At 39.3% G+C, this 14592-nt stretch overlaps 1 protein-coding gene across 3 annotated transcripts in view; it reads left to right on the top strand.

Annotated features, from left to right (window-relative positions):
- LOC122791341 overlaps positions 1 to 13360 on the top strand; it is an 829676-nt gene extending 816316 nt beyond the window's left edge. For all 3 annotated transcript variants that reach the window (XM_044059057.1, XM_044059056.1, XR_006363140.1), the window contains one exon: positions 13088 to 13360. In XM_044059057.1, the coding sequence (XP_043914992.1) occupies positions 13088 to 13128 (41 nt within the window). In that variant the 3' untranslated portion in view covers positions 13129 to 13360. The remainder of the gene's footprint in view (positions 1 to 13087) is intronic.
- The last annotated feature ends 1232 nt before the right edge of the window (positions 13361 to 14592 follow it).

Below are 14592 nucleotides of genomic sequence, written 5' to 3'. Positions count from 1 at the left end.
AGTGCAAAAGTATAAAGAACGCAGCCTAGATATTTGTAAAAGGTATTAAAAGGTATAAAAAAGAAACTTGGACATGGAAAAGAAACAGAGATATTATATGGTGCAGTGTTTATGCAAAGGAGAAAGTCTAACTAATCAAGACAAAAAATCCCAGCTCCAAAGATATTTATAGAGAAATACAGGCAAAGGCACCCAGATATGGAAATGTTCACAGTGCAAAAAAAATTCAATAAAATCACAAAGGGGAATGCAGAACAGATTTGTAAAGTAGAATTTAAAAAAAGAATAGATGCTGAGTTATGAAATACCTGCAAAATGAATAGTTTAGTGTAGAAAATCCAACCCAGGTAACGTCACAGCATGATGGAACAGTGAGCCCCCAAATTAAGGAGGAACAAATGTAACAGGAAACATCTGATGACTTGCCACATACAGATACTTTGGAGCCTTCAGTAGGAAACCAGTACAAAAGTTTAGTTGGAGTTAAGGAGCAGGAAACAGGGCCAACTCTGACACAGTCAATATTGTGGAGTGATAGGCCAGTGAGTTCCCATATGAAAGAGCAATGGATGATGCAGGCTGCAGCAGAAGAGAACATGTAGCAGGAAAATGTTTGAAACTTTCTGTAGAAGGGCCACAGTAAAGAGAACAAAGAAAAAAAATGAACTGAGTGAAGAGTTGCTTGATTTAATAAAGATGGATTAACATGTTATAATGGATGAAACAAAGAGATTACAGAAAGTAAATAAGACACAAAATGTTAAATCGGATAAAGCAAATGAACACAGTAATGACAGTATCGAATAGAGAAAATTATAAAGCAATTAAGACAAGCAGTGTCACTGTTAGAGGAGCACAGAAGAGGGAACAGATCAACAAATAAGATAGATGTGATAACAGCAGCATGCACTATCAGAACAGACCAGGATCTATCACACACTAGTGCAAATAGTAAACAAAAGATATCGGCACAGGCAGAAAAAACTAATAAGATATGCAGATAAATATAAAGGAAAAGTATACAATAAACAATTCATAGGAACAGGAGCAGAAAGACCACCAAAAAAAGAAGAAATAGGCACATTTTGGAGAAATATCTATGAAGACCACGTGGAACATAAATGCTGAATGGGTAGAAGAAGTAAAATAAAAAGTAAAAAGCTCGAAAGTACAAGCTATGAAATAGAAAGAAATAGCCAGAGAAACTGAAGGAAAATTAAGAAAAGCTCCTAAATGAAAAACACCAGGCCCAGATGCAGTACCCAACTTCTGGCTAAAAGTATTAACATTTTTACATAAGCATTTAGTCCGGAGTCAGAACTACTTATATGTACATCCTGAACAGACACCAACTTATTTAACAACAGGAAAAACTATCCTCCTCCTTAAGAGTGAACCTGCAAGCTACCCTAAAAACTATACACCAATAATTTGCCTTCTGACGATGTATAAACTATATACTGGAACTGATGCTGACAAGAGTTTATATTCATTTAGAAGAAAATTCAATTATAGCAATACAACAAAAAAGTAACAGAAGAAAGTCGTGGAATAAAAGATTGATTGTTAAATAAAGTAATAATGGAGAATTGTAAAAAGGTGAAGAATCTAAGTATGGCTTGGCTAGATCTCAAAAAAGCAATATCCAACATTCATGGATAATGGAGTGCTTGCAGATTTATACGATACACCCTATATTGATCAAACTACATTACAGTGAACATGAAACAATGGCAAACCACTTTGCAGCTAAAGCCATGAAAAAGATAAAAATTCAAAAGGATTCCAGGATGTTGTTCTTTTGTCTTGCCTTAACCCATTAAGCTGTCTACTTTAGAGATAAGCTTATGGTTACAATTTGGCTCCCAGACAACATCATAGTCTAAATACTTCTCATCTTCTTTTTGTGGGTGATTTAAAACCGCATAGTTCATCAGATGAGCTGAAAGCATAACTGCAAGTCGTGAAAACTTCCTCAGATGATAGAAGAACGTCATTTGGTCTTGATAAATGTGCAAAAGCAACATTTAAAGCAGGAAAGCTGCAGTACCAAGAAAACATCAGTCTGGGACAATAATGTGATATAAAGTAACTTGAGCAAGAGGGAGTGTATAAATATTTGAGAGCTGATAAAGAATCGATAACAAATCATGAACAAATGAGAAAAAAACTTTGGAATATTTTAGAAGACTAAAATTAGTACTGAAAACAGCCTGGACATCTAGGAACAAAGTCCAAGCTGTAAACCAATTTGCTCTTCCTGTCCTAACTTACAGTTTTAGGATGATGGACTGATCCCAGAAGGTGTTGGATCAGCTGAACTGAAAAACAAGAAAACTGCTTCACGCTTATCATGTCAGATGGGTTAGGGGTACTATCAAAGGGATTGACTTGCATACCTAGTTGTGACAGTAATTATGTTGATGCCATAGTACAGTTTAAGTTATGTATTAGGAATCTGTGCCTTAGATTGGAGTATAAGGATACAATGCAGGTGTTAGATGGGAAATTGTTTAAGAAGCATAGTGTGTACATGCCAATGGTACCACCGCTAGTAGTTGCCTTCAGTAAACTAGTTGAGAATGATTTGTATGACATGGAAAAGAGAGTGGGTAAGTCTAGTAAACGAAAGGGCAATTTAACTTATGCACAGAGGAGAGCCCTACACCAACTGAGGAGTGATCCCTCCCTTGTCATTAGACCTGCTGAAAAGGGGGGGTGCCCTGGTAGTTATGGACTCTGAGTTCTATGATGAGGCAATGAGGTCTATGTTATCAGACCAAAGGTTTTACAGCTTGGTGGAACGTAAGATGGTGGATGTACATGTCCATAGAATACAGATGGTTTTGGATGATTTGATTAAGACCAATGTTGTTACGAATGAGTTGTATGAATATTTGTTTGTTAGTGATCCCCTCCTGCCAGTGATACAGGGTCTTCCTAAGATCCATAAGGACAGTGTGTGTCCACCCATGAGGCCCACTGTTGCGGGTAGGGCATGGATCACGGAGCCATTTTTGTTGTATGTGGAGAGGCTCCTGCACCCAGTGGTTGACGCAGATGTTTATATTTTAAGGGATACGAAACAGTTCTTGTTGGATTTGTATTAGTCTGTGAGATCTGTCCCTGTTGATCTCCCATACTACTTAGTCACGATGGATGTTCAGTCCCTATTCGCTGTGATACCAAACAGAGATGGGGTGCAGTTGGTGTCTGATTACTTGAAGGACAAATCTGGATTAGATAGTGATGCAGTGGATCTGTTAGCTTTGTTTTTGGAAATTGTGTTAGAGAACAACATTTTTTGTTTTGGCTCTCAGTGCTATTTACAGATGGATGGCATGGCTATGGGCACTTCTTGTGCCATAGCTATGCCACTCTCTTTATGGCTGCATGGGAGAGCAAGTTCTTGTTTGGTATAGGTAATTTTTCAAGGAACGTGATGTTTTATAGGCATTTTGTAGATTATGCATTTTTCCTTTGGAAGGGCACGAAAGATGAGTTATCTCTCTTCTTGGAGAGAGTTAATAGTCTAATGCAATATCTGAAATTTACCCATGAGGTTTCTGAGAATTAGATTTCCTTTTTGGATGTTTACGTTCAGAGATTGGAAAGTGGCCTATTGAACACAGGAGTGTATAGAAAGGAGTGTCAACACAATTCCTATCTCCATAGATGCAGTATGCATCCAGGTTACATCTTTGGTAATATTGTGACGGGTCAGGTATATAGGACATCATGGTATAATCCCAGTCGGGATGGTTTTGAGGAAGATGTTAGGGTGGTATAATCCCAGTCAGGATGGTTTTGAGGCAGATGTTAGGGATTTATGTGAGAGGTTTAAGAGCAGGGAATATCAGACATTTGATATGGAGAGAGGATTGGCAGACCTCATTAATTTGGGGGAACAAGCTGCTGCACCCTTTTTTTCTGAGACTGTAGTGGACCATGATGGTCCCTCCCAGGGTGTTCTGGCAGGGAATAGAAATCATGGTTTCAGAGTGCCCTTATATTATACTAAGGATGTAGGTAGGTTGAAGGATGTGATTAGATCACACTGGGGTGTGTTAACACTGGACCCGAATGTGAGGGAAATTGTGGGTGCTACCCCAGGTTTTGTCTATAAGAATATATCAAATTTAAAGAAATTGCTGTGTTATCCTGTTATGGATGGTGGAGGTGATAGGGTTGCTGGTACTGTACCCTGTGGTAGTTGCAACTATTGTTGTTCCATAGACCCTGATGTCCATTTCTATCACCCTGTCTATGGCAGTAACCATGAAGTTAAAGTTCATGCAAACTGTGAATCTACACATGTTGTTTATTTGGCCTCCTGTGGAGCCTGTGCTGCGTTTTATGTAGGCAAGATGGACAGGAGGCTGAGGGACAGAATAAGGGAACATCTCTACCAGATCAGGATTCATTCCACTGTCGATGCCCTGTCTAAACATGTCTTGTCTAATGATTCCACACACCTTTTTGGTTTTAAAGTACTAGATCTTACACACACTATTTTTGGGGGGAGTGTGAGGGGTAGAACTGAGAGTATTGAATTTAAATGGATTGTTAGACTTAGAGTAGATGTTATTCCTGGACTGAATGAGAAAGTACCATTGAGACCTTTCCTGAAGTCCAGGAGATTGAAGTGATATGTATGACTGTGCTTTTTACATATATTATGAGAGCATTTTTATGAGAAGATTTATTTTTAGTGTTGTGCAATTAGTATAAATTTATGCATTTTTTTGTTTTTTTACATCTCTATTCATGTTTTATGAGTGGTATAGGCATTTTTATTTTACTATGGTTAATGTATTTTAGAGTGAGCACTTTGTTTATGTTGTGAACTATGATAGTTGTACTGTGCCTTTAATGATTTATCTGTTTTTGGTGCTTTTTTTGCCATATAAGGGTGTACAAGAGGGGGGTTCTTTTGGTCTGAAGAAGCCTATCCAGGTGAAAGCGCTTACCATGTCTCCTGTTTGTATCACAATAAATCCGAATTTTAAAGTTCATGAAGCAGCGTTTTTTTCAGCTTTGCTTCCTGCATTTTGGTTAGTGCTGTGTTTACTGCCTGCATCGCTCCTGTGCTTTTTATGTTAGTTTATGTGCTTGGACTGAGTTTGGCACAGGTAGCGTTAGTCCTGTGGGGAGTGATATTTCTTGAACTTATTTTTACATATTGCTGTTTTCACCCCCCTGAGAGCATGGCAGGTGTTGCTGAGCAACAAGTGGAATTGCCTTATGTACCAGAACAAGGTGCTCCTACGAACATTGATCGTTTCTCTGTATGTGTATCAGGTACTGTGAATCTCTTGATGTTGTTTGAAGGAGTTGAAGAGGAGGGTGTTGTGATCTCTGCTGAGCCGTTTGATAGGGTCAAGTTGCGAGCAACAGTTGCGAGAATGGAGGCTGATTCTATGAAGTTGAAACGACTAGAGACCCAACAGCAGTATTTTGAAGTTTGCATCAAAAGGAGAATTGTACCAAGGGGATTAAGAGTACTGAAGATGCCCACCACGGGTAATTCATACCCGAACTTGCTCTACAAGTGGCAGCAGGCTAACATAGAGGTAAGCCTACCTAAAGTGTATGTCACTTCTGAATGAAATCTTCCTACCGGAAGAATCTGAGTTAAGAGAAAGTATTAGAGAACAACAGAAGGAGCTGTATTGTCATTTTCCGGCTGATGTTGTTGATAGATTTATTTACTCTACACTGGATACTGTGCAGTTATATGAGAAGCACTTACTGGCACAAAACAGCACAAGCTCAAGAGGGTCATAAATGACTTTAGGTTAGGCCAGGTCTTCTCTTGGCCGAGGACATATAGTAATGTGCATGGACCTAATGCCGCTGTTTCTACTCAAAGGACTGATGCACCTCAAGGACAAATTCATGATACTAATGTGGATGTTAATATGCCTAAGAGTGTAACTGTTGTTAACACAAGTATAAGTGATGGCTCTAGTAATGTATCTTCTATGAGTAATGTGCCCCAGGGTTCGAATGTTCTTGGTAGGGCTTTCTCTAATGCAGTTGTTTCTGCTGAGTCGGAGCTTGAGGGTTCGACTGTGGTGGGAGTGGGTTCTACTGCTTCCCTCCCAGAGGGCCAAACTGTCATTAGTACTGACCCGTTGGAGTGTGTGGCTCAAATGAATCTGAATCTGGAACCGGTGGTTAGGAGGAAGGATTCCCATCACACTATGCATGCTGCACATAGTTCTAGTCACATGACAATGTTGGCACTGCGATTGTCAATCGCCCTTTCCCCACCAATGTAGTTCACAGGGGAGGGGGGAGATCGAGATCTATGAGCAGGGGCAGGACAAAGAGGAAGTTGTCAGCAGATGCCTAGGTAAACCAAAACCTCAAGAAAATGTGGGAGACGTTAGTGCATAATATTTCCTCCCACCCACTCACGTCAGATGGGTTAGGGGTACTATCAAAGGGATTGACTTGCATACCTAGTTGTGACAGTAATTATGTTGATACCATAGTACAGTTTAAGTTATTTATTAGGAATCTGTGCCTTAGACTAGAGTTTAAGGATACAATGCAGGTGTTAGATGGGAAATCGTTTAAGAAGCATTGTGTGTACATGCCAATGGTACCACTGCTAGTAGCTGCCTTCAGTAAACTAGTTGAGAATGATTTGTATGACATGGAAAAGAGAGTGGGTAAGCCTAGTAAACAAAATGGCAATTTAACTTATGCACAGAGGAGAGCCCTACAACAACTGAGGAGTGATCCCTCCCTTGTCATTAGACCTGCTGATAAGGGGTGGGGGGTGCCCTGGTAGTTATGGACTCTGAGTTCTATGATGAGGCAATGAGGTCTATATTATCAGACCAAAGCTTTTACAGTTTGGTGGAACGTAAGATGCTGGATATACATGTCCACAGAATACAGATGGTTTTGGATGATTTGATTAAGACAAATGTTATTACGAATGAGTTGTATGAATATTTGTTTGTTAGTGATCCCCTCCTGCCAGTGATACAGGGTCTTCTTAAGATCCATAAGGACAGTGTGTGTCCACCCATGAGGCCCATTGTTGTGGGCAGGGGGTGGATCACGGAACCATTTTTGTTATATGTGGAGAGGTTCCTGCGCCCAGTGGTTGATGCAAATGTTTATATTTTAAGGGATACGAAAAAGTTCCTGTTGGATTTGTATGAGTCTGTGAGATCTGTCCCTGTTGATCTCCCATACTACTTAGTCATGATGGATGTTCAGTCTCTGTTTACTATGATACCAAACAGAGATGGGGTGCAGTTGGTGTCTGACTACTTGAAGGACAAATCTGGATTAGATAGTGATGCAGTGGATCTGTTAGCTTTGTTTTTGGAAGTTGTGTTAGAGAACAACATTTTTTATTTTGGCTCTCAGTGCTATTTACAGATGGATGGCATGGCTATGGGCACTTCTTGTGCCAATAGCTACGCCAACCTGTTTATGGCTGCATGGGAGACCAAGTTCTTGTTTGGTATAGGTGATTTTTCGAGGAACGTGATGTTTTATAGGTGTTTTGTAGATGATGTGTTTTTTACTTTGGAAAGGCACGAAAGATGAGTTATCTCTCTTCTTGGAGAGAGTTAATGGTCGAACGCAATATCTGAAATTTACCCATCAGTTTTCTGAGAATTGGATTTCCTTTTTGGATGTTTACATTCAGAGATTGGAAAGTGGCCTATTGAACACAGGAGTGTATAGAAAGGAGTGTCAATGCAATTCCTATCTCCATAGATGCAGTATGCATCCAGGTTACATCTTTGGTAACACTGTGAGGGGTCAGATATATAGGACGTCATGGTATAATCCCAGACAGGATGGTTTTGAGGCAGATGTTAGGGTGGTATAATCCCAGACAGGATGGTTTTGAGGCAGATGTTAGGGTGGTATAATCCCAGTCAGGATGGTTTTGAGGCAGATGTTAGGGATTTATGTGAGAGGTTTAAGAGCAGGGAATATCAGACATCTGATATGGAGAGAGGATTGGCAGACCTCATTAATTTGGGGGAACAAGCTGCTGCACCCTTTTTTTCTGAGACTGTAGTGGACCATGATGGTCCCTCCCAGGGTGTTCTGGCAGGGAGCAGAAACCATGGTTTCATAGTGCCCTTATATTATACTAAGGATGTAGGTAGGTTGAAGGATGTGATTAGATCACACTGGAGTGTGTTAACACTGGACCCGAATGTGAGGGAAATTGTGGGTGCTGCCCCAGGTTTTGTCTATAAGAATAGATTGAATTTAAAGAAATTTCTGTGTTATCCTGTTATGGATGGCGGAGGTGATAGGGTTGCTGGTACTGTACTCTGTGGTAGTTGCAACTATTGTTGTTCCATAGACCCTGATGTCCATTTCTATCACCCTGTCTATGGGACTAACCATGAAGTTAGAGTTCATGCAAACTGTGAATATACACATGTTGTTTATTTGGCCTCCTGTGGAGCCTGTGCTGCGTTTTATGTAGGCAAGATGGACAGGAGGCTGAGAGACAGAATAAGGGAGCATCTCTACCAGATCAGGATTCATTCCACTGTCAATACTCTGTCCAAACATGTCTTGTCTAATGATTCCACACATATTTTTCGTTTTAAAGTACTAGATCTTACACACACTAGTTTTAGTGGGGGGGGGGGGGGGTGAGGGGTAGAACTGAGAGTATTGATTCTAAATGGATTGTTAGACGTAGAGCAGATGTTTTTCCTGGACTGAATGAAAAAGTACCATTGAGACCTTTCCTGAAGTCCAGGAGATTGAAGTGATATGTATGACTGTGCTTTTTACATATATTATGAGAGCATTTTTATGAGAGGATTTATTGTTAGTGTTGTGCAATTAGTATAAATTTATGCAGTTTTTTTGTTTTTATACATCTCTATTCATGTTTTATGAGTGGTATAGGCATTTTTATTTTACTATGGTTAATGTATTTTAGAGTGAGCACTTTGTTTATGTTGTGTACTATGATAGTTGTACTGTGCCTTTAATGGCTTATCTGTTTTTGGCACCTTTTTTGCCATATAAGGGTGTACAAGAGGGGGGGTTCTTTTGGTCTGAAGAAGTCTATCCAGGTGAAAGCACTTACCACTTCTCCTGTTTGTATCACAATAAATCCAAATTTTAAAGTTCATGAAGCAGCGTTTTTTTCAGCTTTGTTTCCTGCATTTTGGTTAGTTGCTGTGTTTACTGCCTGCATCACTACTGTGCCTTTTATGTTATTTTATATAAAAAATAAGTGTTTACCAAGATTATATATTCCTCATTCTGAGGGAGATATGGGCCACCTCAAAATTGATTACATTTATAGATCTGCAATCATAAGACTGCATATATGTCTGCCAACCTCACCAGATGCAAACATAGTGAAAGTTATAAAACATGAAGACAACAAGTCTAAGATGACTTTCCTGCTTAGTTTAGCAAAAGCATATGAATTTCAAACTGGAATGGAAATCAAACCAGAAGCAGATGAAATGAGGCAGCAACTGAATGTGCCAAAAAAACAAACAAAAAAAGAATATAAGGAGACATATCAGATGAGAAGGCAAGAAATGTGTAAAAGGCATAAATGTAGCTGCAAGTACAGAAAACACCTGAAACAACCTCATATTGATCAGAATCTAATGCAGGAATTGTTAAGGAGACTGAATTTAAACCAAAAGATGGAAGGTTAATATTGGCAGCCCAGGATAGTAGACTACATACACTGAACATTTGAAAGAAACAGACAAATGCAGGTTCTGTAAAACAGAACTGAAAACAGTTGCACATCTTGTTGCTGGGTGTGATACACTAATGGCAGAGGGCCTGTATACTGAAAGGCATATTAATGTGGCAAGATTGTTGCACTGGGGATTGCGCAAACATTACACTACTGAAGTAGCTGAGAAGCACTGGAAACATGAGCCACAAATAATTATAGAGAATGATGAAGTTTATATCACGTGGGATTACCCATTACCAACAGTTCACAAAACAGATACATGAAAACCAGATATAGTAGTCCATGAAAAGAAAACAAAAGTAACCACACAGTGATTACACTGTCTTATGTACAGAGAAGATCAAAGTCATAAATTACCAGGCTTTGCAGGCGGAAATGAGGACAGTGTGGGAGGATACTGAGACAGTTCTAACAGTAGTAGGAGTAATTGGTCTCATAAAAAAGGAATTTATAGTTGTATTCAGAAATACTGATACATGCAACTCCATATGAATTGTAGAAGGTGCCAGTTCTGGACACATTGCAGGTGCACTTTTGGCTAACATCAAAGATTGAAACAATACTAATTACTTGAACTTTAATCATACTTTGACTTAGGAATGCAGTCCATTCCTGTCATGGTATTAGAAACCCAAATATCTTGAAAAAATTAAACGGAGTGAAACCATGTATTTATATCTAATATATAGATGTAGATACATATATATGTATATGTTATGTACTGCAAGAAATATGCAAACAAGCTGGAGTCTTCATTTTGTAATACCGTAAATCTCCTGTAGTGGAGGCCCATAGGATATATGCAAATTGTCTCTTAAGGACAAAGCAGTTTTTCAGCTACAGGACTTCTGAGTGCCTATGGCTTTTTATTTTTTAAGTATTTATGGGTACTTTCAGGCCAGTAAAGCCAGCACCCACAAGTCGTACATATGTCATGATTTTGTTTTTCTTCTGACCTTGTCTGCATCATGAATCCATGTCAGAAATCTGAGTAGTTTACTACTGCAGGGTTAGGATGTAAGTTGATGCAAATTATGCATTTTTTCAAGTGAGCTCTGTACATACATGAGTTAGTAACTCATTGCTGGATAGATCATTTTATGTCCCTTAAGAACAGAGCTAATGTGAGCAATCTTCCACAGCTCTTGGATGGTGCTTTCAATTTAATACCATCTTAAGAGTAACAGTACTAGGGGGGTGCAGTTTGTTGGGCAGCTGCATTCAGAAATCAAGTAAGGAGCTCCATGTCCATTCGTCCAGTCTGACTGAACTGTGATGAGGAGGATGGAATGAGTAAGCTCGTGCAGAGTCCAGCTGGGATTCACTGAGGCTCCAAAGCAGGACATCATCACTCATGAATGCACTCTTGTCATCTAGTTTCTTTCCGTTTCCCCCTTTTAGTAGTTTGTTGAATTATTTCCAGAAAAGCTTATTGCTATGAAGAGATCACTCTTGATGGACACAGAAGTAATCAGTATTAGTTGTTTTAATCAAAGCTTTGCATTAATTGTGTTACTCATCTTGTGTATTGCACAGAGTATCAAGTATAAGCACATCTCAATCCTGGTAGTATAAGAATTCTGGACAAAGTCACTAATAATGGTGGGACGAAGGCCCGTAATAGGGACAGTTTTTAAATATTGCACATATGTACTTGGAAAGATGATAAGAGTAACAGATGTTGCATTAGTGTGCATTTTTCTGAAAGATGTGAAGTCTGATTTAGTGTCTTCAATCCTTAATGGTTTACAAAAAAAAAGACATGGATTTTAAAAGGAACGGACCAAAAATATGAGGCAAACATCTGGACACTTGAGAGGTATGAATATAGGTTCATAGGTTCATACTAGGCTATCTGCCCTAGGGCATTTATAAGCCTAGCCAGAGTGTGTTTGGCTTTCGCCACCCATTTTAAATTAATTTTGCTATGCCTTTTTTTGAGGTTAGTATACTGTGCCTCTGTCTAACAGTGACACAGAAGTGATAGCTGGGGTAAACCTACGATCTCCCATCCACTCATCAAGATTCCTCTTGAAGAGAGTCAATGAGGGACTCTGCCTAACCTGGACTGGGATTTTATTCCAGAGTGAAGGGAGCCTCTGGGTTATGAATCTGTCCCTCCAGCATGTCCTATTTATTTCAGTGCTGAGGTTCAAGTCTCTCGAGCGCGTAGCTCGATGGGATTTGGATTTTCTGAGGTGCAGCATGTCCATTAATTCCGGGTTGGACATGGCTTTATACGTCAGGCACAGATCGCCTCTGAACAGGCGGTATGCCATTGAGTAGAGCTGGAGTTTCTTTAACCGTTAATATTACTGGATGACCTTACTCCTAACTACACTGCTTTACAGTATCCACCCCACAGAGCCACTAATGTAACAAAGGATCTTACCAGTGCACATTTTTGACAAGGACTATTCTGGCCACAACTTGATAAATGCTTAGTGGACTAATAGTGCAGGGACTTGCATGCTTATAAAGATGTTTCCCTGATACTGAGGTAGGACTAACTGGCTCTTCTGTCTTTCCAAGATCCTGACCTTAAATTCAGGGCACTGCCAAACTGCTGATCATCCATGAAGTGTTAGATTTCTTACTAGGCAACACTTCCCTAGGACTAACAGTAAATATCTGTATAAGGAGACAAGTGTCTCTTCACTATCAAGTTAAAGGTGACCAGGCTTTGATTGCAAGTGCAGGGAAGCCCTGGAAGTATCTGTTTTTTAATTCATCTAGATGTAATAATACAGGGTAGATATCTTATTGATTTGTCATTCTAGATATATCAAGCTAAGTAGTGGAAACTAATTATGTCAGAAAAAATACTAAGTGCAGGCCCTAAATAGGCTGACTGATGCCACCCAGGGCACACAACATATCTGAGGTGTGGGGTGGGTGGCTGAGTTGTAGATCGGCTACTGGTTCTAAGAGAGCCAGGATTTGTGTGGATGTCTTCATGAAAAACCTTACCATTTCTTGTACAATGAAATGTTGAGATACAAACTGCAAAGTGTGATAACTTGAACTTAAAACATAGTTGACAGTAAAGTAAGTCTTCCTGCAAATTTTATATATAGAATAGGTAAATGCTGTTACGATTTAAGATGTAATCAGTAAACTGTTAAGTATGTCCTATTTGAAGATGATTCAAGTATAATACCAGAATACTAGGGCAGAGTTTATAAAAAAAATGGTAGTTCCACTATGTGGCATGTATTTTTGATTTTTTTAAAAATTTTCATTAATGTTTATCTCAAAGTGAAACAATGGTCTTGTGAAGTCTGATTGTTCTCTCACTCGTGAGAGTGGCTATTATTAAAGAAATGCTAACTGTCATGTCTTTTCTTCTAGAATACAGCAGAATGAGATTTCTGTGCATAACACAAGACTAAAGAACATCTCTTAACTGACTTAGCGCTTCCAAATCTGCCCTATTGTGGTTCAATGCATCATGTACCTTTGGGATAAAGGCAACACCAAATCAAAATGAAGTGGTCGAGTTCATCATTTTCTTAAAGGCAAAACAACTGTGCTTTGTAAAACATATGTTGCAGTGTATGTTAAATGTTTTGTACATTTAATAACTATTTATTGAATTTGTTATAAAATGGTATTTAAAATTTATTTTGTATTTATGTTTTATCATGGGGTGTTTATTTAGCAGACTGACTCAGAAGGCTTAGCTTGGAAGGCTTCTTCATAATGTACAACCTTTCTGACTCTCAGACTGCTCTGTTACTAAGGGCTTTATTAGCACAAACACCCTGGAACAGATTGTGCACACTTGCACCAGAGGGTCAGACATACAGGATCTGGTACTCAACAGCATGGGAGAGCATTGCACCCCTCACCATCTGCATATCATGTCGTCACTAGTAAGATCGGATCTCAAAGTTTTCTACTTTGAAGTCAAATCAACACAGAAATCCCAGCAAAACCAGTAACAAAAACTATTCTAAAGCAAACTACGTCCTATTAAGTGTAAGTGACATTTTCTCAAAATTCAAGGCTCCTGATAACCCTGAGACCATATCTACCTATGCAGAATTACTCACACAGAGTCCCTATACAAATGTGGACAGATGCACAACACCCCCCCTTCATCCATGCCCAGCCATTCAGGTCCCATTTGTGTGCCCTGTTTCCAACTCTCCTTCCCGGAATTTTATTAAAAAAAAATGTTTTCTTCTTTTAAACTGTAGCAAACTGATTGCCACAGTTGTTACGGTTTGTGCCTTGCCTGTGCTCATGTATTAGTTTAAAAAAAGTTGTATTTTAAGCTGTAGAAAACTGCTTGCTACAAATATAAGCAAATCAGTTGCTATAGTTTGTAACCCTGCCTGCTTGGAGCACAATTGCACTCATGTTTTACTTTAACAAAAAAAAAAAAAAAAAGGTTCCCCTCCAACATACTTTCCGCAACCATTAGTAGGGACCAGGTACTGGCAACACTCATTAATGCCCAGAATACCACCTCCGTGGGTTCCGACAACTTCTCCAGTCACTTCCTGAACAGTCTAAAACATGACCTATCAGGAGCACTTGATACACTCTTCAGCTACAGCTTTGAAACAGACTACATTCCAAGTGGATGGAGGAGGACAACAGTAATTCCCCCAACAAGGGTGGACCATCGACCGACCTAGGAAACTACATATCCATCAGTCTAACAGGCCTAATATGCAAAGCCATGAAATAATTTTCATGGAAATGGTAAAAAGACACATTATCAACCTACAGAAACTGGACCCATCCCCATTTGGCTTTAAGCAAAGGTCATGCCTACTTCAACTGGTAGACTTCTTTGAGAGGGTCACCAAGCAATGAACAAGATTAAAACAGTACATACTGCATAT

This window comes from Protopterus annectens, chromosome 17.part0 (assembly GCF_019279795.1).
Source record: "Protopterus annectens isolate FY-2018-M chromosome 17.part0, PAN1.0, whole genome shotgun sequence".
NCBI classification, from domain to species: Eukaryota; Metazoa; Chordata; order Ceratodontiformes; family Protopteridae; genus Protopterus; species Protopterus annectens.
This window is presented reverse-complemented; position numbering and strand designations above follow the sequence as displayed.